Source organism: Musa acuminata, chromosome BXJ2-6 (genome assembly GCF_036884655.1).
Source record: "Musa acuminata AAA Group cultivar baxijiao chromosome BXJ2-6, Cavendish_Baxijiao_AAA, whole genome shotgun sequence".
Classification (NCBI taxonomy): domain Eukaryota; kingdom Viridiplantae; phylum Streptophyta; class Magnoliopsida; order Zingiberales; family Musaceae; genus Musa; species Musa acuminata.
In genome coordinates this window covers 13,854,343-13,878,702 of record NC_088343.1, presented here as the reverse complement: position 1 = coordinate 13,878,702, position 24,360 = coordinate 13,854,343, and the positions used below count along the sequence as shown (strand labels likewise).

At 38.7% G+C, this 24,360-nt stretch overlaps 2 protein-coding genes across 2 annotated transcripts; one reads left to right on the top strand and one right to left on the bottom strand.

Moving 5' to 3' along the window:
- The first annotated feature begins 4,098 nt into the window (after nt 1-4,098).
- On the top strand, nt 4,099-13,565 carry LOC103988072 (ultraviolet-B receptor UVR8). Its single transcript, XM_009406583.3, has 12 exons — nt 4,099-4,513; nt 4,994-5,180; nt 6,305-6,451; nt 8,439-8,520; nt 9,343-9,498; nt 10,963-11,136; nt 11,385-11,456; nt 12,324-12,395; nt 12,614-12,732; nt 12,994-13,079; nt 13,193-13,245; nt 13,332-13,565. The coding sequence occupies exons 1-12, from the start codon at nt 4,420-4,422 to the stop codon at nt 13,407-13,409; spliced, it is 1,320 nt and encodes a 439-aa protein (XP_009404858.2). The 5' UTR covers nt 4,099-4,419; the 3' UTR covers nt 13,410-13,565.
- A 408-nt stretch (nt 13,566-13,973) lies between these two features.
- Nucleotides 13,974-23,693, bottom strand: LOC103988071 (TOM1-like protein 4). The gene is made up of 10 exons (XM_009406582.3): nt 23,350-23,693; nt 23,031-23,148; nt 21,369-21,447; nt 20,597-20,695; nt 20,380-20,493; nt 19,567-19,718; nt 18,423-18,504; nt 17,071-17,156; nt 16,783-16,974; nt 13,974-14,844 (listed from the first exon to the last, which is right to left on the bottom strand). The coding sequence occupies exons 2-10, from the start codon at nt 23,135-23,137 to the stop codon at nt 14,211-14,213; spliced, it is 1,545 nt and encodes a 514-aa protein (XP_009404857.2). The 5' UTR covers nt 23,138-23,148; nt 23,350-23,693; the 3' UTR covers nt 13,974-14,210.
- Nucleotides 23,694-24,360: the final 667 nt, after the last annotated feature.

Sequence of the window (24,360 nt, the reverse complement as noted above, 5' to 3'; positions counted from 1 at the left end):
GCATGCTCCACCTCCCCGGCCCCTTTCACGACCAAGCGCTCTCCCTCCATGAGAGCAAGGGATCAATGACTTGCACGGAAGTCCCGCCTCTGCGGTACCATGGCGCTGGCATGCCCATGGCCCTACTATCCGTCGCCTCGCCTCTGTATCCCTTTTCTGCATGATCAGTAGAAATGTCTCTGTGGCACTCCTCTGAGTCCACCTCCATTCTGACTGATGCTTGATTTTGGGTAGCTAAGTCCCTCTGGACTCGTCGTCGCTTCCTCGCCCCTTTCGACCCCCTGCTTCAACACCACTGTGTTCTCCAAGCAGTCCGTTTGGTCGATGGAAAGACAGACTGCAACTCCCAAGCATGGCCTCTGCCATCACGTTGTAGAGTTAGCACCGATTCTGTTCTCCTTAGCTTCCTTGGTAGCAACGTTCGCTTACTCGACCTTGTCCTCTGACTTGTCGGGCTCCCTTAAGCGAATATGAGCTCTGGAGCAGTCCAACTCTCCAGCTGCTTTGATCATACTTCTGTATGATCAAGTCCCTCCCATGGAACTCACTGGTACTTGCATTCGAACTTTTCCCTTGGTGGAACACAGCCCCCATATGCTGATGACCAAGGTTTTCATCCGATGCAAAATTCGGTGCACGCCCGGAAGACCCGCCTTTGCGGTACCATGGCCTTCACTCCTTGAATCCATAGCCCTTCTTGCCGTCGTGTTGTTCACCAAAGCGGAGCTCCCAGTAGCTCCCGATCATACCTCCATATGATCTCATTCCTCACGGGACTATGTCGTGTGTGTCGCATTGCCACGAACTGTTCCACCACGATCCGCTGCACCATGTCGCCTCCTGGTGACATCTCCATTGCATTCTGATCCTTGTGGAATAAACTCGAATTGTGAACCCTCCATGTGTGGCCTCTGCCAATACATCGCAGGGTCTCCTCCACCTTCGATTTTGTTCGCTCCTTTGGCAATCGACCTTCATCCACCCACTCTTGGGTCACACCTAGATGAAGCACCGCTCTAGGACAGTCCGTCGCCTAGTAGCTCCCGAAGTCCACCGACTTCACTGTAATTTGTGCACCATTGTCTGGATCCTGGGCCTCTACCCCTACCAGCACAATCTCCACTGCACACCGCTTCCTTCATAGCAACTCGAATGGCAACACTGTGGCATATTCTTCAAGAGTACCTGCCTCTGCGTCCTCTTGCCCCTTGCTAAGGCCTTCTGTACCCAACTTCGCCTCTGCAAATTGAGTCGCCTTAGTTCCTCCATCGAATGCTCCTCCGAGATAAGGTGCATGTGCCCCGAAGCTCCCTTCGTCTTTGGCACCATGCAAGATGAGTCCGCTCTGTCAGAATGAAGGACCCAGGGAACAGCATGATTCTACTCCTGCCTTTGCAAGAGTTCATGTCCTTGACCTCTGTCTAGGGAAAGCGCTGTGCCTCTGCTCCATGTTCCAACTTCTATGCTGGCTCCCTTCATGCGGCTTGGGTACTTCGCCAAGTTACACCCAAGTTGCTCCGCTCCTCGTTTTTGCATTGAGTCGATGGTGGCCCTCGCGCCCACCATTCCACGGGTCAGCCCTCCCTTGAGTTGCTTTGGGTCGCTCCCCCACTTGATCTCGCAATGCATCCACCAATGCATTCTCTCGAGCGAGATCATGCGACAACTCCTCGCTGCTTGCTCGGTCCATTGAGCTTCGTGGAGTTGTTGTTTATGAGGTACTTCCTCCTCAACATGTGAAGTCCGTCTCACATGATTCTCCCTCTGGAGAGCCGAGACTTATCCCTCCTGGATAACTGTCCCGTTGGAGCAACATCTCTCTTCGTTTCGGAGACCACCATCCCCTTGGACTACTCCGATCTGCTGAACAAACTGTGCATTGTTCTGCCTCTTGCAAACGCACTTGCTAGATTGCGCCTCCACGTCAATACAGCCACCGCTGCACCCCTCAAGGCCTAGCAACATGCTGAACTCGTTGCACACTTCAGCCTCCTCCGGACGTATCCTTCGCATGCCGAAGAGAAAGTTTCAATGCTCCATGGCGCCGAGTCTCGACTGCCTTGGGATGGCCACGAACATTCCATCGTCCGCATACAAGCCCATGCATGAGTACCGAATTCTTCGAGTTAGCAATTCCCCTCACCTCTGTGAGCTTTGCACAACTCTTTCGGTCGCTAAGCAACTCATTCCACTTTGCATGGTCTCGTCCTTTTGCCAAGCGCCTCGCTTGCCTTGAGCACCATCAAGTAAAGTTGTCAACGTTGAGCCGTAGCTCAAACTCAGCCATCCCAACCTTTGTGCGCTCCGCATTCTTCCAAGCTTGCCTGTTCTCGTGGTGCCTCTCGCGCGAAGGGTTGGCCATTCCTCTGAATGCCAATGTCAGATGCCCGCTCCTCTGAGCGACTCTTTTCCCTACATCTCCATGCCCGTTTTCCCTCAAACGGTCGCGCGTTGCTGACTGCCCTCCATGCAGCCCCACTAGGTCCCCCACGTTTGCATATCAAGTGTTTCTATGAGTGCTTGTCCCGCTCTGATACCATAATGTCACGACCTTAGCTGGTTTTGCCTAAGGCTTGCGGCACCCTCGCGCGTCCGTCCGCAAAGGTCAGCCTCCCCGAAGCCTCCCATTGTCCCTTAGGACCAACAAAAGAGAGAACGGGTTAAAGAGAACGCCTTAATCGGGATCCACAAGCAAACATGTCCGAAAAACACTTCATAGACAATGCAAATTACAAACAGACTTTACAAGCTCTGAATAGTTGCACAACAAAGGGTAAAATGGTCCATTACATACCGAAAAGCTCTCGCACGTGTCTACATGACAACCTTTATTTACAAGCCTAAAGAGGCCACCAACCCAACTAACATGGGACTATTTAGCCTTCGGCCGCCCCTCTACCTGCTGTACAAGGTATAAACGTGCCTAAAGACAACGGACAGACATAAGCATTACATCCAACATCTTGTTTAGAAGTTTGTCCGTTACAATGCGTCGGCCTGCCCTACTAAGTGTGCTCGTCGGCCGCACGCTACCTGGGTCACCGCTGCACATCCAACCCTTCTTAGTTGCTAAACTCCACGATTCTCACACCTCCAGCAAGGCGCTCGGCTAGGACAGTTTCTCAAAGTCGAAGCCATGCCTCGGACCCCCCCCTTTTACGGCATGACTTCCTTCAGGGGGGAAATATGATGAGGATAATAATTATGATAAGACTCGGCTGACGTCAGATGACGCCTCACGCAACAGCACCTAGTCAATGCAGATCGGAACGCCGACCGAGACGCATTAACATCCTGCCAAAGCTCAATTCTTCACGCCACGCCAACACAAAGTCAGACGCTACCAGCCTGCCCCCTGCAAACGAGCAGCTCAGGAAGCAGTATGCTTCCCTATAAATACCCTCTCGTTCATTAGAAATGGAGGAGAGGGACAGACACACAAAAACACTTCTTCATCTGAAACCCCCTCCACATCTGCTAACTTGATCGTCGGAGGGGTCGGGCCGAGCGCCTCGGCCCGACCTTTGTGCAGGTGCGCAGCCGAAAGTCCCCTCTGGACGCGCAGGCGAGGAGTTCCTGCCCGGAGGAGACGGCTACACCGTCCCTCGGACACCGCACCCGACCGCCTCAGCGGGCTCGAGGAACGCCCCAAGGAGATCCCCGTCGTCCGGATCTGAACCGAGCCACGTCGGCCCCGAGGCCACGACTCAAAGTTGTTTCTCACAACAATTTACTACCCATATTAACGTGATTTTTTTACCTTTTTTTCGTATCATTTAAAAGTGGCATTCATTGCAGACTTGCGGTGGCTATTATGTCAATCAATGAGAGACCACATGTTCCTGCTTACCACACTTCGGACCCACAATAAACTAGAGGCTGCATTTAAATGCGACAAATATGGCACAGACACATGAAAACGACCACTTTATTGTCATCAAGACCGGAGAGGACAGCTCAAACCTTAGTATCTGGATCACCATAGTTTGATATCAAACTGGTCCATGATACGTCACATTATCAATCAAAATCCTATTCGTTCGTGGACTGAAATGGGTTTATGGCATTCACCCAATCAACTTTCTTACCGCAACTAGAGAGGGAGAGGGAGGGGCGGAGGTGTGTAGGAGAGGGACGCCCGTGGACTTGTGGGCGGCAAGGAAAGACCCGTCGGCTCACCATATTAAATGCTGGGCTATGCAGCCAACCAATCACTATGATGATGATGATGGAGGAGAGCGGCGGTGGTACTTCACCCATCCTAGCCATACCCCTGTTTTGAAGAACACGTTGGTGGGAGGAAGGTCAAATCCCGGCACAAAGAGAAATTGTTAGCTTATTTTATCGTATCTTTTCGAGATGTTCTTTTAAGGCGGGAGTGTGAGAACGAGAGGGCGACGTAGAGACAAGGGAGTGCTGATGGCGGAGGAAGGGAGCGGAGCAGACGCCGCCGCGCCGGATCGCGAGGTCCTCCTCATCTCTGCCGGCGCCAGCCACTCCGTTGCGCTGCTCTGTGAGTTAGAAATCTCGTTTCTCGATCTGGATAAAGGGCCGTTCAGAGACTCTGCCTTTTGATCGATCGAATCGCTTGGCTCCACCGAATGCATGTAGTGAGACGCTTCAATTGGCCAAACCCTCTTCTTGATCACTTCTTTGATAGCAGACTATAATCGTTGGCGTAGATGGCAAAACCCTCTTCTTGATCATCTTCTTTTTTCTCAATACTTGAAACTTATGCATATATTACTAAATATTTTTACTCCATTCACTCCGTTGTACCACTGAAATCCCTGAAAGTTCCATGTTTCCGGCAAATGACTGATAAATCTAGCAAGCTTTCATTGTGCATACCAACAATAGGCATTACGGCTTCGGTTGGATAGCCAGTTTGGACAACAAATCAGTTTGCAGTATTCTGGAGTTCCCATGTCTCAGTAATTTGGATGTAAGAGTGGCGGTAATGCTCTCTTAACTGTTTGCTAGCTTCTTGCAGCTGGCAGTGATATCTGCTCCTGGGGAAGGGGTGAAGATGGGCAGTTGGGCCATGGAGATGCTGAAGACAGACTTCTTCCGACGTTACTAAGTGCATTGGACAGCCGAAGCATTGTTTCTGTTACTTGTGGAGCTGACCATACAACAGCTTATTCTGAATCAGACGAGCAAGTGTATAGTTGGGGATGGTATGTTTTCTCCCCATCTGGTTATGCCATTTCACTTCTTCATTTGTTTGCTGAATGGGGTCTTTTTATCCTTTGTTCCAATGCCAATTATTCAGTCTTGCCATATTCCTCAAACTAACTATAGTCACTTGAGTAAATTGTCTAATGCAATGTTAGCTGCGTGCCATCTGCAGAAAATGCATAATATGCCATATGCATGCTATACTGGGTGTAATATTAAATTTTCATCCACACCCAAAGGGTGTGACATTTTGGCTGCATCCGTTGAATTTCTTTAAATTTGAAAGTCTTGAGTGAGCATTTAGATAGTGAAAGAGTGATTCCATTTCTAGCAACAGTTTTGTGAGCGAATATTTATAAAAGCTATTCTTCAACCAAGGATTTTTGTCAAGAAAGATCAATACCTTGGAGAAATTCAAAGCGCATGATTCTAATCATCTAAAGATCCTGCAAGTATTAGCATCGTGCAATCTTAAAGATATGCTATGGTTTAAGTTTGTATGGCTGATGAATTATTTTTTCCCCATGCTAATCACCATACTTATTTTAAGACTCTGAACTTGATTCATGTCTTTGTTCCTTCCTTGTTTATTAGATGTGTGCCCGAGCATATTTGTTGTTTTTGCAAACTTATTTATGATATGTATTGGAAAAATCCTATGGTGATTTTGCCAGCAACATTCTTATCCATGGTCCAATGTATAGTTATAAAAGATTTAGCTCTGAAGTCAAGATGCTATCTAATTCTTAATTGAATTGAAAACATGATTACATTGGTTGTGGAAATTTGTACTAGTGATTTGATCCAATCTATATTTTGATATAAGTTTTGTTGTTTGATGACAAAAAAATGAAATAGCAATGATTTTGGAACCTGATTCCTTGAATAGATAAAACTGGATATTTGCCAGCAGAGAATAAGAGAGAAGCTTTTTTTTACCATCATGCTGGCGTTAGACCATTCATTGACAATATTAAACATAGCCAGGGAACATTGGCTTTTGTCATGATATGTTCTTGGAAAATCGCTTTGCAATCTGATTTCAACTGCTTTTGAGGCAATGCAGATCCATTAACAGTGATTCTTATATGATGACATTATTATCAATGACTTCACAATACAGGGGTGACTTTGGAAGGCTAGGCCATGGAAACTCTAGTGATGTGTTCACTCCGCAGCCAATCAAGGCGCTGCAGCGCTTGAAGATTAAACAAATTGCTTGTGGGGATAGCCATTGCTTGGCTGTGACTATGAATGGGGAAGTGCAAAGGCAAGTCTTAGTTGCTAAATTGATCTTGAGGGTCTCGTGGCATTTTGTTTCGTTAAACTAATCATTTCTTCTCTTCTTTGAGCTTTGGCTATTTACAACATGTTGACTGTTGGCATTCTATTTGTTATCCTTTGTCTTGTTGGTTTCTTTTAAAATGATTATGCAAAATTTCAAGATTCTTGGAATTATCTCGGAGGACCACGGGGGGAAGGTAACCGATTATCTTGTCTGTGGCAGTGTGACATAAGAAAATCAAATCAGTCCTCAACAATACTTTTCCTTTGTTAAACTAGGAGCCCCCAACAACATAGTAGTTAACTAATGAATATATTTATTTACAATTTTTTTTTTTACCAGAATGCTAATACATCTATTATGCCTGTACAAAATATATGCATGCGAGTTAGATTGTCTGGTTAAAAGTTGCATCTAAAATCATGTAATTTATATTAGGATGCAAGTAACCAGCTAAGCATGGAGATGAAACCTACGAGGTGCATGAAAATTGACATCTAATTTTCTTGTTAAAATTGTTACTGCCACATCTTTTGACTATAAGTCTTCAGGTTTATTCCAATTGACTAGATACAGGGTAACTGATCACATCATTTATTAAATAAAGTTCACAAAAAGTAAAAGAACTTTTAGGCACAAAAATATACTCTTCTTTTTATCTCTTTCGTATATCAGGTTAGCCCCATGCATCGATTAAAACATTAATTTTACACATGCTAAAAATACTCAACTTATACATTTTATCTTTCGAGAAAGAAAAGAAAAGACTCGATTAAGGCTACATTAACTGATTCTTAAAATAATTGTTCTCTTGAAGTGAAACTGAAATAAATATCAAGATTATTAGACAAAAATTTAGTAGATTGCATACATGAAAATTTATGTTCCATTAAAAGTTTTCACAATTAATAGGTCATGCTTTCATTGCTTGCAAAAAAAGTGAGACATAAGTATTTATGGTTTCTAACACCTTTCTTCAAATATGAGATAGATAAAGCCAAAAGTTTAAAGTCCAACCCATTTTTACTACATGATCAACAAAATTCATGTTGAATCAAACAATTTACAGAGGTATCAAGGAATGATCACACCAAGGTCTTCAATTTTGAATAATATCGCTCGTACCGGGCGGTACATACCAGTTCGTCAGGAGACTGGCACACGGACCGCCCACTACCGATACCAGGCGATATTTTATATATATATAAGTGTGATGTCGCCTCTATATATATATATATATATATATATATATATATATATATATAGAGGTGACGTCGCCTCACACCATTTTTTTTACTTTTATATATAAACATATATAAATATATATATATATATATATAAATATATATATATATATATATATATATATATAAAGTAAAAAAAAATGGCAACGTTGCCTCGCATAGGGAGAAGAGAGGCGACGTCGAATTTTTTTTACTATATATATATATACCGCTCGGTATACAGTAGTATTGTACCATATCGAGCGAATGTTAAAACTCCGGTATGATATAATATTTTAATCCTTGGATCACACAATACGATATGTCATTGACAAATGGATAACACTCGATTCTTCTAGTGAAGCATAAACACGTCACACTTTTGGTTTTTCTCTAATAATCTATTCATAGAAGTGATTGCAATGGCCAAATTGCATAAGTTATAAGGTCATAGAGATCAACAGTCACATGATCTCATGATACCTATTGGCCAACCGTTAAATTTTACAGTCTTGTGTACTCTCCTAACAAAGTCATATTTTCATAAATGAGTTACTAATCAAGCCTAATAACATCCCTATGATCAATCTATTTGAGAATTACCATGCAAACCTTAATTAGATAAGCCTGAAAACCAGGATTTTAATCGCCCATCCACCAAATTGCTTGATGCCTTGGCAACCTCTCTCTTTTTGATAAATTTTTGTTCTTTTTTTATTTATATGAATAATAAACTGTTTTTGTTTCAGTTGGGGACGTAATCAAAATGGACAACTAGGTCTTGGCACAACAGATGACTCTCTTGTACCACAAAAGATTCAAGCTTTTCAGGTACATTAAGATATATGTGCTTCTTATTTTAAGATGTAAATACGTTTACATGCTCGAATCTTAGCTGCAAAAATTGCCTCACTTTTCTCTCCTGGGACAAGTCAGTCCATGAAGCTTTAATATGTTCTTTGAAACTTAAGTTGTTAGAGTGGCAGAAAATGTTCTAGACACTTTTTAAGATTATTGTTAACAACTTCATTATAACTTTATCAAGCCACTTCCTTGAAACACAATTTTATGTATTTTCTGTGAATAAAACTGAAGATTTATGGGTTATGTGAGTGATTATGTACTTCCTCTTTCACTAAAAAATGTATTTTCATTGCATGATAGCTTTTCAAGAATAATGTTTTAGTTGTTCTCGATTGAGCTGCTGTTTGGAATACATCTATCTAGATACCCTGGGAACTACTTGCTTGCTGCATGGAGATAAACTGAGTTGGCAATAAGGTTGTCTTCTTGAAAGGCTAGTTCATGGAAAATTCTCTTGTTATCTAGATCTTTTGTGATTGAGTAAAACTTAAGGGAGGGTTGATGTCTATTCTCAAATTCTTTATTTTCTTGTAGCATGATAGATAAAGCCTCCAATTATTTTTGTCATGTTGTGGATATACCTCATGTTGTGCTTCATTCTGGTGCCTTGGAGTTAAATTTAACCACCATCAACATATTTCTATATCACTATGTTATATTATACACACGTTGTCTGTCATTGTTAAAATACTTTTCTGGATTGTGGTTTCTTATTCGAAGTTCTTGGAGGTGATGATGTTCCTTTATGGATATTCTGTTCTCAAGTGACTTTATTTGGGTACTTGTCAGGGAATTTGTGTCAAAATGATTGCTGCGGGTGCTGAACATACTGCAGCAGTTACAGAAGATGGTGACCTCTATGGATGGGGCTGGGGTCGTTATGGTAATTTGGGCTTGGGTGACCGTAATGATCGCCTTACTCCAGAAAAGGTTACTTCCATCAAGGTACAACTTTTGCTCTTTTGTAGTTCATCAAGGTACAAGTTTAATGGTTGATTGAATTACTCTGCAATCTAATGCAAAAATTTCTTTCCCTAAGTGTCTTTGACTTGCATGCACTAAGTGTTTGACTTCACAAATGAGAACTTGCCACCTAGGACTTCGCCATTCTGGAATCTGATAGGCTTGCAAGCAATATAATATGTTGTCATGGACTGAAATTTCTGCTATCGTGAATGATTGATGTTGTTTCAAGGACTAGGAGCAACATTGAAAATTTGGAGTATAGTGGTTGTTTCTATGACTTAGACAGTCATCACCCTCCATAAATGTATTACGAAAACACCCAAAATCAAGTATTTAAATTTCAGTTTGATACTGGATTTAGTAACTGGATAGACTGGTACACTGGTATACTATCAATATGCAAGTGATGACCTTTCCTTGGTCAGATCGGTATTTTATCAACTGATATGATTGAAATTAAATTTATTTGCTGAAAATAATAATTCAAGAGAAGAGGTTGCAGAGCATGCATGATTCATTCAGACAGTTAAATGTCATTTAGAGTTCTTGTTTGTATGCCAAATTCAATCTATTGGTGGTCATTGCTAATCCTACTAATATTAATCAACTTTGAACTTTTTCTTAATTGGGATTAAAAACTGATAGTAGTTAGGTTTATTGTTAGTAACTAAAATCCTTATACAAGTCTTTAGAGTTTCTGTGAATGATCTCAGAATTTGAGAGATTTAATTGGTTTTGACAATCTTCAGGTCTTAGAAAGAAGCCTTTCCTGGAGAGTGGCTTTGTAGTGAGAGAAGAGTTTGGCATTCTAATTTAGGATACATATGCTAGTCATGTCCTCTACAAGTCGATGTTCTGAGTGACCTGATAACGTAGTGTCCCATGGATGCAAGCAGAAACTCTTATAATAGTCAATCATCACTTTGGATAAGTAGCCAGCCATTGTTGCTGTCAAGTAGCTGACAGCGAGGGATTTGGAATTGTTCAGTGGAGATTTTTAGTAAATTCTGATTTTTTCTTATAATCTTTCAGCATTCTTTATTTCCTTCTTTAGTTCTCTTTTTGTTGTCTTGAGATATGCCAGGCCCTCCCTCTCTATGTAGCAAGCATTTCTGAAATTTGTATGCTTCTCTTAAAGCACCTTCTGTGGCTACCTATCCTATTCCCAAATGCCTATCTCATATAATGTCATCTAGTTCTCTTTGGATCATGCAGAATAAGCAGATATTTTAACACAATTCACCATAATCAATTTAAATTTGTGAACTGCATAATTTTTAGAAGAACTAATTTAAATTTTGTTCTTAAGCAGAACATAATTTTGTCTTTAATAAATAATAGCTTATTTCTTCTGTGGTACTCTTTACTTTCTATTTGCACTTTCATTTGCCCCTCTCATGTTTAAACAAACAAAAGGATATTGACTTAAATGACTTTGTGTAGGGGGAAAACATGGTTCTTGTTGCATGTGGATGGCGTCACACTATCGCTGTCTCCTCCTCTGGGAATCTGTACACCTACGGGTGGAGCAAATATGGTCAACTAGGACATGGAGATTTTGAGGATCACCTCAGTCCACATTTGTTGGAAGCACTTAAAGATAGCTGTATATCTCAGGTTCTTAATTCTTTCCTAACAGCATACAATTCTCTTTGATCATATGTTCTGTTAATTAGTTGACAACTTGGTAACTCCTTTTCTGTCACAAAATACAGCATGTTAACACTGTGTTTTACTGCACAGAAATCTCAATCCATTTAGCATTCTACCTTCTACTTCTGCAGTTTTTATTTGTTTTTTAAGAATCAAAGATAATCAAACTTACTTACACTTACTAATTTGGATGTATTTTTGTTTTGTTTCAGATTTCAGGTGGTTGGAGACATACTATGGCACTCACGTCTGATGGAAGACTATATGGTTGGGGATGGAATAAGGTTCATAAATTCATTGTCAATCTTTAGTCCACCTATATGTCTGACTATCTGCTGCTTCATATGTCATCCATTAATTTTTAGCTTTTATTAGTCAACTGCTCTAATTAGAACCGAAGTGTTGGAACCCCTCTCTCTCATAGTAGAGAAGTTTCCGTGACATTCCATTTTGGTACTTCCATGTAAGTACCACAGTAGCATAACCGTGAGTTATCTTCCATGCCATCTCTGAAAATTTGAGAATATAATATCCTGTTTATAGCTGCAATTTCCTGTGCCACTTTTTCCAGAATTTTGCACTGCAAAATCAATAGGTTGGTTGCACGCACTAGCGAGCCACATTTAAATGCTGATATATCAGGTAGTGTGAAAAATGTTGCAAAGATATAAAATTCTCAAGCACAGGATAAAAGTGAAAAGTCAAAATTGAAAGACATAAACATCAATAGCACTATTACTGAATGCTGCCAACACTTAAAATAGCTTATACTCTTCATCAAGGTAGGTGCAGCATCATTGCCATTTGCCACACTGCATGTCTTAAATTGATACCAAACTTTTCGCATTTATCTTATTGAGACTGTATGTTCAAACCTTGAATTCATGCACTAGGAAGAATGGCATAAAACCAATCAGAAATTCAGGAGTTTAATGCTTGACTTTGTTTCTTGGTTCCTAGAATGAGACACGAAGTACTGTGAGATTAACCCTTGTAGAAAATTTGTATCTACACGATGAGTACCATAGTTAGCTGTTCTTGTAACTTAGACTAATCTTTAATTATGTTCTGACTGGCATGATGCGTGCATTTAGAAATTGCCCTTTTTGTTTGTTTTCGGCTGTTGTACTTACAAAATGGTTCTTATGTAGTTTGGACAACTTGGTGTTGGTGATAATGATGATCACTGCTCTCCTGTGCAAGTTAAACTTCCAGAGGAACAGGTACATCACTATCTTATAATTTTGACATGCTAAATTTACCTTGACGGTTGATGCATTATTGAAATATGTTTCCACCTTCTTTTGCAACGTTTTAACAAAATGGTAGCAGAAAAGATGCTGGCTCCTTTTTAATCAGGATAGGAATCATAAGCTGTAATTTCAGCTTGAAGGCAATTATGCAACATGTCATGTAATATTTCTTTTCAATTTATTTGCAGAAAGTGAAGCAAATCTCCTGTGGATGGAGGCACACCCTTGCCCTTACAGAAAGAGGAAATGTTTTCTCTTGGGGCAGAGGCACAAGTGGGCAGCTTGGCCACGGGGATATTCTTGACCGGTAAATGCATTTTTGTGACTCACCAATATTTTGGAACTGTTAATGCTGATCGCTAGTCTTTCCTTAATAATATCCAATCTTTAACAGACCAAAATATTTTACCTTCTGCTGCATTGCCAACCAATGTGCTCGACTAGGATGCTCATTTTCTTTTTATTATTTGCGTACTTATTATTGTACAAAAAAGTTATTTATTCTAAGATAGCGGATCACAATTCATACGAAATCTGGCATTCTGAGTTTGGGTTCTAATTATTCAAGGAATACTCCCAAGATGATGGAGGTAATAAGCAAGGATGGACTAGGTTGCAAGCAGATAGAATCCTCCAAAGTGGCACCTTCATCAGGTTAGATAGATAGATAGATGGCTTCATGTAGTGCCACTTCTCGTACATGATGATTTGTATGGATGATCCTAGTGCCAGAAGTAAGTTCACGGTGCTTTCTTTGTGTTTCACAGGCAAAATCTGGGTTTCACCATCTGAAAGATATGCCATTGTTCCTGATGAGACTGTAAGTTTGGAGCGTATCTTTAAAAGATATGCCATTGTTCAGAAACTCTTATTTGGTTAGTTAAAGATGCTATGATTTCTTTACAGGCTGCAAAGCCTTCAACGAGGGGCAACGGGAACGACACGAGTGTACCCGAGACTGATGTCAAGCGGATGCGAGTCTAGCTAGCATAGCTTTTCGGTCTGTGAATTATTATTCCGATACATACCACCCTTCCTTTTTTTTTTCCTTGGGATATTATTTGCATGAAACTCTCATTTCAGGAACATGTAAATCGTGTGCCCATACATACATGATTGCATTATTCGGTCTCTCTCTCATATGTTGCCTTTTTTTGTATTTTTAGCAGTTTAGTTTCGTCCATTGGATTGCCAACTTCAACTTATGATATGAATTAAAATAATTCACCCCCCAACATCCGAAGCTCAGCCCTCAATTTTTTTTCACCCACATGATTAGTCCAATAAGTATCTAAATTGACTTATATCTATTTTAGTTAGTGATTTAGATCAAATGAAATTGAATATACGTAGGTTGTGACATGAACATGATAAAAGAGCTCAAAAGATTTATAGACCAAATATATGTAGACATATCACTGAAATTGGAAAAAGTACATCCACAAGCTTACTGAGCTCTAATATTTTCTTGACGTCTCGCACTGCAAAAGCTCACGGAAGCTGATGTGTTGTTGAGAGAAAATGTGCAACATTACTAGCACACGAAAATAACAACAAAAAGACGTCCACGTGAAATCGATCAGTAAAACAAGTATGATTTCTTTTTACATAGAAACAACCTAAGAAGATATGTTGTGTAAGCAGAATATAATTGTCAACAAAGCGACTCTCTCCAACATATACACCACAGAATAACCAGCTTGGACAATAATCAAATCCATAAATGTCTTCCTTTATTCCACACCTGCCAGTCTCTTTTAGCCAAACCTGCTCTAGGGAAACCACTTAGCGGGTTCTTCGACTGCTGGGTAGCTTGGTTGATGGAGATGATTTCGCCTTTGCAAAGTCGACCAAGTCTTTGAAGAGCATGTCCTCAGGTTTGGCTTGCTGGGCTGATGGCGAAGAGTCTAGACCACCCAAATGCTGCTGATCATGTTGTTGAAGGTAATTGAAGTCCTGCTGGTCTTCAGCTACAAATCCATCATAAGGTGATATCGAGTTTCCATCAGAATAACCATGCTTCTGCTGCTCAAAAAACTGCTGCCTTTGGCCGTATTTTGATGGGGGTGGTGGTATCACACCAGAAGGCTGCGGCAGTTCCCAAGGAGCCTTTGGAGGCTGCTCTTCGCCGGATTTTGCTGCTTGAATAGGCTCATCGTACCTGGGTGGTCCAGATGACTTCAATGTTGGAGCTGATTCAGAAGAGCCAAGGGAGCGTGGAGCAAGAGTGGGTGGCAGAGGTGCGCCAAGTGGTGCATCCAGTGGTTGTTCTGATCTGAAAACATCACCACTTAGATAGTCGACTGTGTTTGCCTCTGTACTGATTGGCCTCGATGGTGGGGGTGGAGGAAGAAATGGGCTTGGGTTTTTGACATTAGAAGCCTTCCTGCTCTGCCCTGTTGCAGTATCCCTTGAGGTCCTGTAGCAATGTCCAAAGATGACATGATCTTAGTTACGTAAGCATGCCCATTTGAAGCAAATTCACTACCATTCGTAGAATGGTAACTTATACATACTTCTGCTAACGAGTAATGTTCTAACACTACCAAAAGAATGCAATGCTGGGGAATTTTTGATGCTATGAACTGCACATGTTTCCAAGGTTGTCCAATGAGATTTTAAGAAGCAGCTAATACAAAAGACTCCATAATATTAGATGCAGCGAATATTGCAGTTAAGAGATCCATTTCATGTGTGAGAGAAACAAAATCCATTTATCCATCTACTTAAAAAAGACATAATTGTCTTCCTTATTATGGCAGAAGATTTTCCAAAAACTGAAAGCAACAAATGTGAACAATTGGCATAGCATTTCCATTCTTTAAAAGACTAATGACAAGCCAAATACCATTAACATGGGCTACATAATATGAAAAGACTAAAATCTGGTCCAGAAGAGATATGTTACTAAAATGCCTGTCCTAAAAGGATTATATAGCTCAACTCAACTGCAGGAACATGTAGATAATCTCATTGCCTAATCACAAGCAGTTGACAAGTGACTCATGCTAAAATGTGGGAGAGAACAGTTTGTCTCAAGCGATCCCAGTTCACCTATATTTACTCCAAAGATGCAAAGCATGGTGTATTTGTATAAATAATATAAGGTGCAACACCAATGCCACAGTTCATTTAACACAAAAGAATGTAAAACACAAGTTGTCTCAAGCCCTCACAAGGTCTAGTGCTTATCCCAATTTTGGTGATTCACAATTAGAGATATTTTCTTTAGGCACAATTTTAATCCAACCACAAGTCATGAATTCATAATCTCATTAACATTCAAGCTCATGACTTGCGATCAGATAGCCTCGAGTTTGTTTAATTTGATTACTATTGAGATATTAAGTTGTTGACCAGACATAAAAATGGGATACTAAGGTGAGATCTTACAAGTCTATATTAAGTTGCAGTTTTGTGAATTTGACCATTGGCTAATTTGGCTTTGCTTTAAAATTTGAACTTCCTTGCAGATCTTCAACAAACACTAAGATGCACAAGCTAGAAATTTAATCCAATTTGCTTGAAGAAACAACTACATTTCCATCACTGGGCTCATGAAAACAGTTTGAATGAGTCTCAACATGCAAGAATTAAGCAAGTATCATCATAGGCCTGCAAAGATTTGCTTTTGCAATATGGAGATATGTCAAAGCTTTGTAGCACAATCAGTCTCCAAAGCCACGCCAGCGGGTGCACCTCTGTGTTAGTTGGCACAGGGCAAGATTTGGACCTATGATGTGGGCATGTGTCAGTCTATGTCGATCAACTTGACTGTCCTTTGGCTTGAGATGAAAGTTCCAACAAATCTTCTAATAAGGATCATGAGTGAAAAATACATTAAGAAAAAACATATTCAGCCAACTTCTCACACTAACTCCTAAAGTTGAAGAGACAAAATAAATCATGTATACTAAGTACTAACAGCTATCAGAGAAACATAATATCCTCTTAGCATAGGTGTCTCACCCATACACTATGCTTTACTTCCATAATTAACATAAAAACAAGGTATGCAATATCGTACCGTACCAGAGTTTCGACATTCGTTCGATATATATATATATATATATATATATATATATTCTTATAAAAGGCGACGTCGCCGAAAAAGGCAACGCGACGTCACCTTTTTTTAAAATATTTATATATAAATATAAATAAATAAAAATATATATTTATTTTTTTATTTTTTATTTCGTTCCATCCGGTAACGGGTGGTCCATGTACCGGTCAACTGATGAACCGGTACACACCGTCCGTACCGGACAGTATTATTCGAAATTGCATATCTTGCATAAAACTACTCAGAAAAATAGGCATAAAAAGAAAATGTAGCCTCATGTAAATAAAGTACCTGAGAGACAAATGGGATAAATCATCCTCAAGCTCATCATCTTCATGGTTTACATTATTAACAATAGGTGCAGCAGAAGCAAGTGGGGCTCCACCACTTGGAGCAGTTCCCTTTAAGATATCATCATGCCGTTGCAGTATGTGCTGAAGGTCATCATTCAAAGCTAGACCCTGACAAAGAAGCTCTTCATCTCTGTTACAAAGAAAAATGCAAAATAAAAAGAAAGAATCAGCATATAAGATTTCAACTCCATGTTACTTTACAGCACACTGGAAATCTAGACCATACCCAGTATTATTTACAAGATGCATGACACGTTTTTTATAAGAATGGCACTGCTCGACCAGATCAACAATAATTTCTTGCTTTAAGCCCTGTCATGTGAGGCACAATTAGCTAAGATATGAAAAATGTCTAAATCAAGGATGTATTGATCTATAATGCCCTTGTATGAAAACCTCCTAGTAGTAGAGGCAAAAAATTAAGATGTCATGACAAAAGCAGGATATATTTGAAAGACACTTGTAGTCTACAACTTATCTGACACTGTTAATTATATGTTAGAAGCATCAGATACATGTTTGATATGCAACAATTCAAAACAAAGATGAAAAATACTCATTTTACTTGAAAAGGAAGTTGTAACTTAAGTTACAAGGAAGTTACATAAGTGGTGTAACATGATTGTCAAATTTGCTGCAAAAAGTCTGTTATGTGCAGAGGTCGATTACATAATAGAGGATCTTCATTTCTTATTTGATAATTAGTGATGAAGATAAAACATTTTTGGCAATCATATACCATAACCAATAATCAACATTCTGTATTGCTACTGAAATAGAAAAGAACATGGGAAATGAACCTTCATTAAAATCATTAAAAAAAGAAATAAAGATGCATGATATTCTACATAAAAATCTCATTTCAGAAATAGCTATTCATCCAAAAATATTAATAAACAATTCCTACAAACCAATATAAACATGTTTTCTAGTTTCTAATAGCACTTTCCTTTTCCAAAATTACAAAAGACTTGACAGGAAATGGAAGTGCCTACAGCATATCCAATATAAATTCAGTTCTTTTCTAAATTTTGTTTGAATTGTTTGAATTACTATACTCATACATAATTCTAAGCTCCCTTAACCATTTGCAAACTGTAGCCTTAACTCCTCAGACAAGAAGAATTAGAGATGCTCTTGCTATAGCTCCAATTAAAGTTTGAAAGGACTCACTTTTCTGACACTCGAACACAGCAGATTCTCTTTTCCACTAATTCTTCACCGGACAGATTAATGAAACTTCACTAACTCTAAAAGTTCCCATAATTCATTCAGCATAATAAATGACTGCAAACCATCCACCACTCACCCGTCTCTTGGCTTTCTAGTCTCAGTTATGCAAATTTAACCCAGAGTTTCTTATTAAAAAGGAATGATCTAACAGCGTACATGCTGAAATGCAGAAAAATGAGGATCAATGGCATTGTAAGTGAACAAGTAGAACTAAGCTTCCAAGTTCTGCAATACGAGAAGTGCATAAGTAGGAGGGGTCTATGCCATTTCATGTTCCAAACAAATAGGAAATGGTTCGGTTGAGAATGAAACCCTTTATCAAAAACAATATTGGAAAGTTTCTACCTCTCTGTTATTGGGATCCAATGCATTGAGAATCTCAGATAACACATCTACTATCCCTCGAGCACTCTGAATATCTTGCAAGCTGCATGAAGACAATATATTGCTCTTAGAATGTGAATTTCTCAAAAATTCTATGTTTATAAACATGTGGTAGGTAATCAAAAGTATTCAGTATACCTGTGTATTAAAGGTTAATGCATAATTATTTATGCTTCATGCACAAAGTTTCAAGCAGAATAAAAAAAATTAATAAAAACATCACAGTCTCAGCTATTTTCAGCAGGTATAATTCATTATCTAATTAGCCAGCACATACATATCCTTGTATTTGCATTCAACAATCTGAACCTTACTTTTTACAAAAAGATCTCACTAATATTACCTCCTCCTAATTCCAACAACAACAAAACCGACACAGCTATAATTCCTAACCATTTGGGAATGACTACATGGATCTCTCCCTCCCAGCCATTGAGCTCTACCACAATAATATAAGTCAAACCATGGCCTCCTCAAATTCTTTCTTTAATTGTTTCTGACAATTTTTTTTAGATATTCCTCTAGCTCTCTTGGAACAATTAGTCAGCATTTACAAGTCATATTTATACAATTTACAAACCATCATAAATGATCTTCACTTATAAAATTTGAGAGAGAGCAGAGACAAAATGAGATCGAGAAAGAGAGGAAGTGAGAGAGTGAGGGCTGATTTGAAGATTCTGGGGTCTATTTATAAAGCTTCCAAAAGCCCTCTAACAGCTATCAAATAGCTAGTTGGGTAGCATCACTTCCAAGGTTACCACATGCTACAGCGCCTGGTACCAGTCAACCATGCATACTGGTCCTATATTGACTGGTATACCCTACTCTAAGTCTCGGTCGCTGTCAGAGTGGTGAATATTGCCCGTACCAAACTGTACCAGGCGGTATTGTATGCCTTGGTTGAGACTTGAGACAATGAATTCTAAAGTCAATAGTGTTTAGCAATATCCCTGTCACGTCCAAACGGTATAAAAGATTAATGACAAAAAGAAAAAGACAAAATGAACGTAGCAAAGTCATTACCACTAAAACAAAGAGGTGCATAAGATTTAAACAGATCAAACATTAATATTTGCATAACAGAAAAATCTGAAGTAGTAACCTGAGAGCAGAAACATCAGACTGAAGGGAAGCTTCTAAAGCAGCATCTTCATATGCTGATGTGGCAGGCTGATATTCTATAGGATGAGTTTGTGGAGGGGTAAATAGTGGCACAGTGTTTTCTGTTCGGGGTGGGAACTCAACTCCAGCAGCCTGTAAAACAAAATGAACAAATTCTTCCAATATAACTGTAAGGCCAAAAGATTTAGCTGCCCCTGTAAATATGCAAGGAAGAAAACACAAAATAACCCAATCATGATTAACATGAATATTTGCTAGCAAATGGGATGACAAAACGCATAAATAAGATGCCTATAAAAGGAAACAGTAATTTTTTTTATTGCAAAAACATATGGGTTGTCAATACACAGAAGAAATCTAGGAAATAACAGACCTAATAATACGGAAAGCCTGAAACATGCTAAGCATGTGCATTTACCGATATATTAGTTCTAGTGGCCCAGATTAGCACAAAAAATGCATTCTTTATGTTGGTGAAAAACACATCAGTAAAATGTCAGATAACTGGTACGGACAAAAGGATTAGAACCTTATGATCGTTTTATCCCATTGTAATATATTACATCAAGATAAGAACTAGCAATCAATCTTATTGTTAAAGAACAGAGAATTATTAAAAATCATTTGGATGTTTTGATTAGCACTTTGCTTAATTCCCTCATGATCTTTGGCAAATGAAAGAGATATTAAAGCGAAGGATAACAAACAACTCATACAACCGCATATGGAATGGTTGCCACTTTAACTAGGACAAGCAAAAAAATAACCAGGTGCACAGCAAAAAGATGCAAACCCTAAGTTCTTGGTATGCAGCATAATATTGGGGATGTTTTCCTCCTGCTCTCCCAAAAGCATCTTGCCAAGCATCTATCAGAATTAAAATCTTTTCTCTCACATTCAAATCTGGCTGCAAACATGATTCAGGAGACAGGTATTATGCATGATGTTAAGGAACAAATATTGAGATGTCAAACACAATTGATAAGAGGTGCTACAGATTTGGTACTTACCTTTTTCTTCACTATTTTAACCATTTCATGTAAAATATCCCGCTCAACAATCTGATGGTGAATATTGTCTCCACAATTTTTGCTTAGAGTCTCTAGCACCTAGTTAGCATTTTTTAGTAAAATAAGATTACTACTGGAGACAGAATATCAACTAAAACATAGATATATCTTTTTTGGGAGAAAGCCAACTAAACCAAAAAAAGAAAAACGATCTCTCAAATAGCTTAGTTGAATCTGTTATTTGTGACAGTAAGGTAGAATGAGCAACAACACTTGTTTATATAAACTTCAGAATCCATTTTACCATCTGTCTTTATATAGATTACACACATATACTAGACATCATTATCACAGTGTTGCTAGAGAAAAGCATGTTAAGTGCATAACTAGAGTATAAAATCATATTTGTGGACAATAAAGAACTTCATGTGATCTAGGAGTATTTATTGCATACACATGGTCAAGTGTCCATTTAAACTTAAACTAATTTCTGTAGGTTGAAGTTGACAGCATCCTGGTGTATATACTTAAAACTTAGAAGTATTTAAGGCCTGCTACTGCAACAAAATAATATGAATACGAAAATACTTATGCATTACTTCTAAGGAAGAAAAGAAAATTGTTAAAAATTAAAATTTTACTATATTTCTATCAAAATAACCATCATAATTATAAATCAGAACTCAATAAATACTTAAACATAATATCAACAATTGAATATTAAACATTTTGAGAAATAACAATTTCTAACTGGAGGGGAATATGCACTTACAAAAAGTGCTAGAAGTTGAATTTTTGGGTTCTTGCTTCCAAGACGCTTCTTAAGTACTTTCAGTGCATCCTTTGCTTGTCTGTTCATCAGAAGACAGATTCATAGAAGAAGCTTTAGTAATGTCAGTAACTTACAGGTATGAACCAACTAACATTCTTTAGAACAACAAAAGTATAGCACATTGAAATCAGAAACCTCCACAGACCATCAGAAGGGAGATTCATAGAAGAATCTTTATAAAGGAAAATATCAGTTACTTACTAGCATGATCCTAACATTTTTTAGAACAACAAATGTAACACCTCGATTAATCCCACATCGGAAGTGGACAAGACTAAGATTAACTTATAAAGGTCTAATAAGTGTACTATTATCAAATTCAGCTTAAGCATTTTGACCAGTGATTTAAATCAAACAAAGTTAATGGGCCAGTTAACCCATCAAGCCCGGGTCATAACATTTGGTATCAAAGCAGACCTAATATTTGGGCATTGTGAGGAAGCTCGAGTATGACACGACTATCCATGAATGGAGTCAAAGGACTAGTCACGACATGAGGTCACCGTTGAGTTATGTCTCACATGCACCATGCTAGAGTTTAATTTGGGTTATGCTAGGCCTTAATGAGGATGTCAAACCCCTAAGTGGGAAAAATTATAACACCCTGATTAGTCCCACATAAGTGAAAAAGACTAAGATTGACTTATAAAAATTTGATAAGTGCACTACTATCAACTTTAACTTAAAACATTTTGACCAGAGCTCGTGACAACAAAAATAAAGCACACTAAAAAAAGATATTTCTCTAAAAAATTGGTTAAGCAGAATTGGCTGCCTCTCTAAGAAGGTTACTCGCATCGTAGAAATGGTCAGTTGCCTCATTGTTTGCAGTGATAAAGCAATAAGTATGGTGACAAATCTATAGCCTTCAGGATGCAACGCCTTCATCAAGTCATTGAGGTGATGGAATTATATGTTAGAGGGAAAATAGAGTACAATCTAAAGTCCAGACATTGATTTGGATGTATACATTTAATATTTATTATCATGTCCATTAGGCTCATGTATCTTCTTTTATATATTTATGATTTATCATCTATAAGGAGTGAAACTTTTTTTTTCTTAGAACTCAAGGTGCTTGGATAAGGGCAATCCAGAATTAGCAGATAGAAAAAGTCAAACGTACATTTCAAATAAAACCAATGTGCGTTCAGGCAATTTATGTAAGAGAAATATATGTCCAAAAACTAGTGCATTCAGGCATTGATTTGGATGTATACATTTAATATTTATTATCATGTCCATTAGGCTCATATATCTGCTCTTATATATTTATTATTCATCATCTATAAGGAGTGAAACTTTTTCTTTTTTCTTGGAACTCAAGGTACTTAGATAAGAGCAATCCAGAATTAGCAGATAGATAACGTCAAACGTCCATTTCAAATAAAACCAATGTGTGCTCAGGCAATTTATGTAAGAGAAATATATGACCATAAACTAATGCATTCGGACTCCCAATACTGGTGAGGTCATGCCAGTTCCATCACAAAAAGCTTGGGTTACTCCCAACAAAAACTGAAACTTTATGCCGAATCAACCAATGTAAACCACCCTAAAAGCTAGTTCTACCAAAGGGAAAGAACAAGCCAAGAACCTTACCCAGGATCCATATTGATAATGTCGCACAACTCGATGTTGATCGCCCAATCCGGGGCGATCAACATATCGCTCGTCGCCCGTTCCGCACACGCCGCAGACGAAGCCATCACGAAAAGGCCTGCAAATCGAACCCAATATGAACACCGAGAACCACAAATTTTACCATCATATCCAAATCGAGCACCCAGAACCCTCAAAATCCTCTTTTTTTTTTTCCTTCAAGAACATATAGACGCAATCAAAGCCGACATAAATCTAAAGAACCCACGGATCGATAGAATGATACAGACAGACAGGATCCCAGAGGCAAAGGGTTTACCTTGACGCCGAAGGAGAGGAAGACCGGAAGAGAGAAGGGCGAAGAAGGGTCCGTCTTTTGGATTCTTATCTTGGGGAGGAATTATAAAGACAAAACAGAGAGAGAGAAGGATTTGACCATCAAGGAGCCGACTTCAATAAAAAAATAAAGTGGAAGTGGAAGGAAGGAGTCGTCGGGGTAGAAGAGAAGATCCCAAACACGGACTTTGATTGATTGCTTAGCTTCTGCGTGTTTGTTGATTCTGCAGTGCCTTGGTGGTCGTTCTGTCCACACACAGCGCAAAAGGTCAAAGCCACCAATTCTGATTGCGCGATCGACTGCTAAGACCCAATTCGACCTTAATTGCATGCGTGAAACCCTAGTTTGATACTAAGGAATTATGCTATTATTAATTTGAGCTTAAATATTTTGAACCAAATAAATTTCGATGACTTTGACTTTGACTTTGACTTTACCCACATGAAAGCGTGTTGTTAGAGCAACTAGAAACCTATTTGAGGGCTCGTGCGAAGCTTATGCTTTCTTGTCAGTGTTAAATCATATATTTCGGCACTTGCATGTTATTTTAGGTTTCTAGAGATTCGTAATCATCTAATTAAAATTTTAACATATATCAGGTCATCATCTTGAATCCTATATTTTCCTCTCTTTCTTAATTTTTTTTTATAACATCTTTATACTGTTTTATAATTTTTTTATAATTAATTAAAATTATTATCATGCTTTTGTCCTATGTTACCGTGTGTTTTTGGTATCGTTAAAAATATTATAACACAATGTAAAAATATTATAATTGGATTAGTTGAATCGATCCATAGAAAAATAGAGAAAATAAGCATATATGACTAGTGTGAATTAGGAATATTTTAGATATTAAGTAAAATAATGTTGTTAGGGAATTTTAGAAATGGGGGCAAAATTTCAAAAAGAATTTTTTCCAAAGATTATATATATATATATATATATATATATATATATATATATATATATATATATATATATATATATATA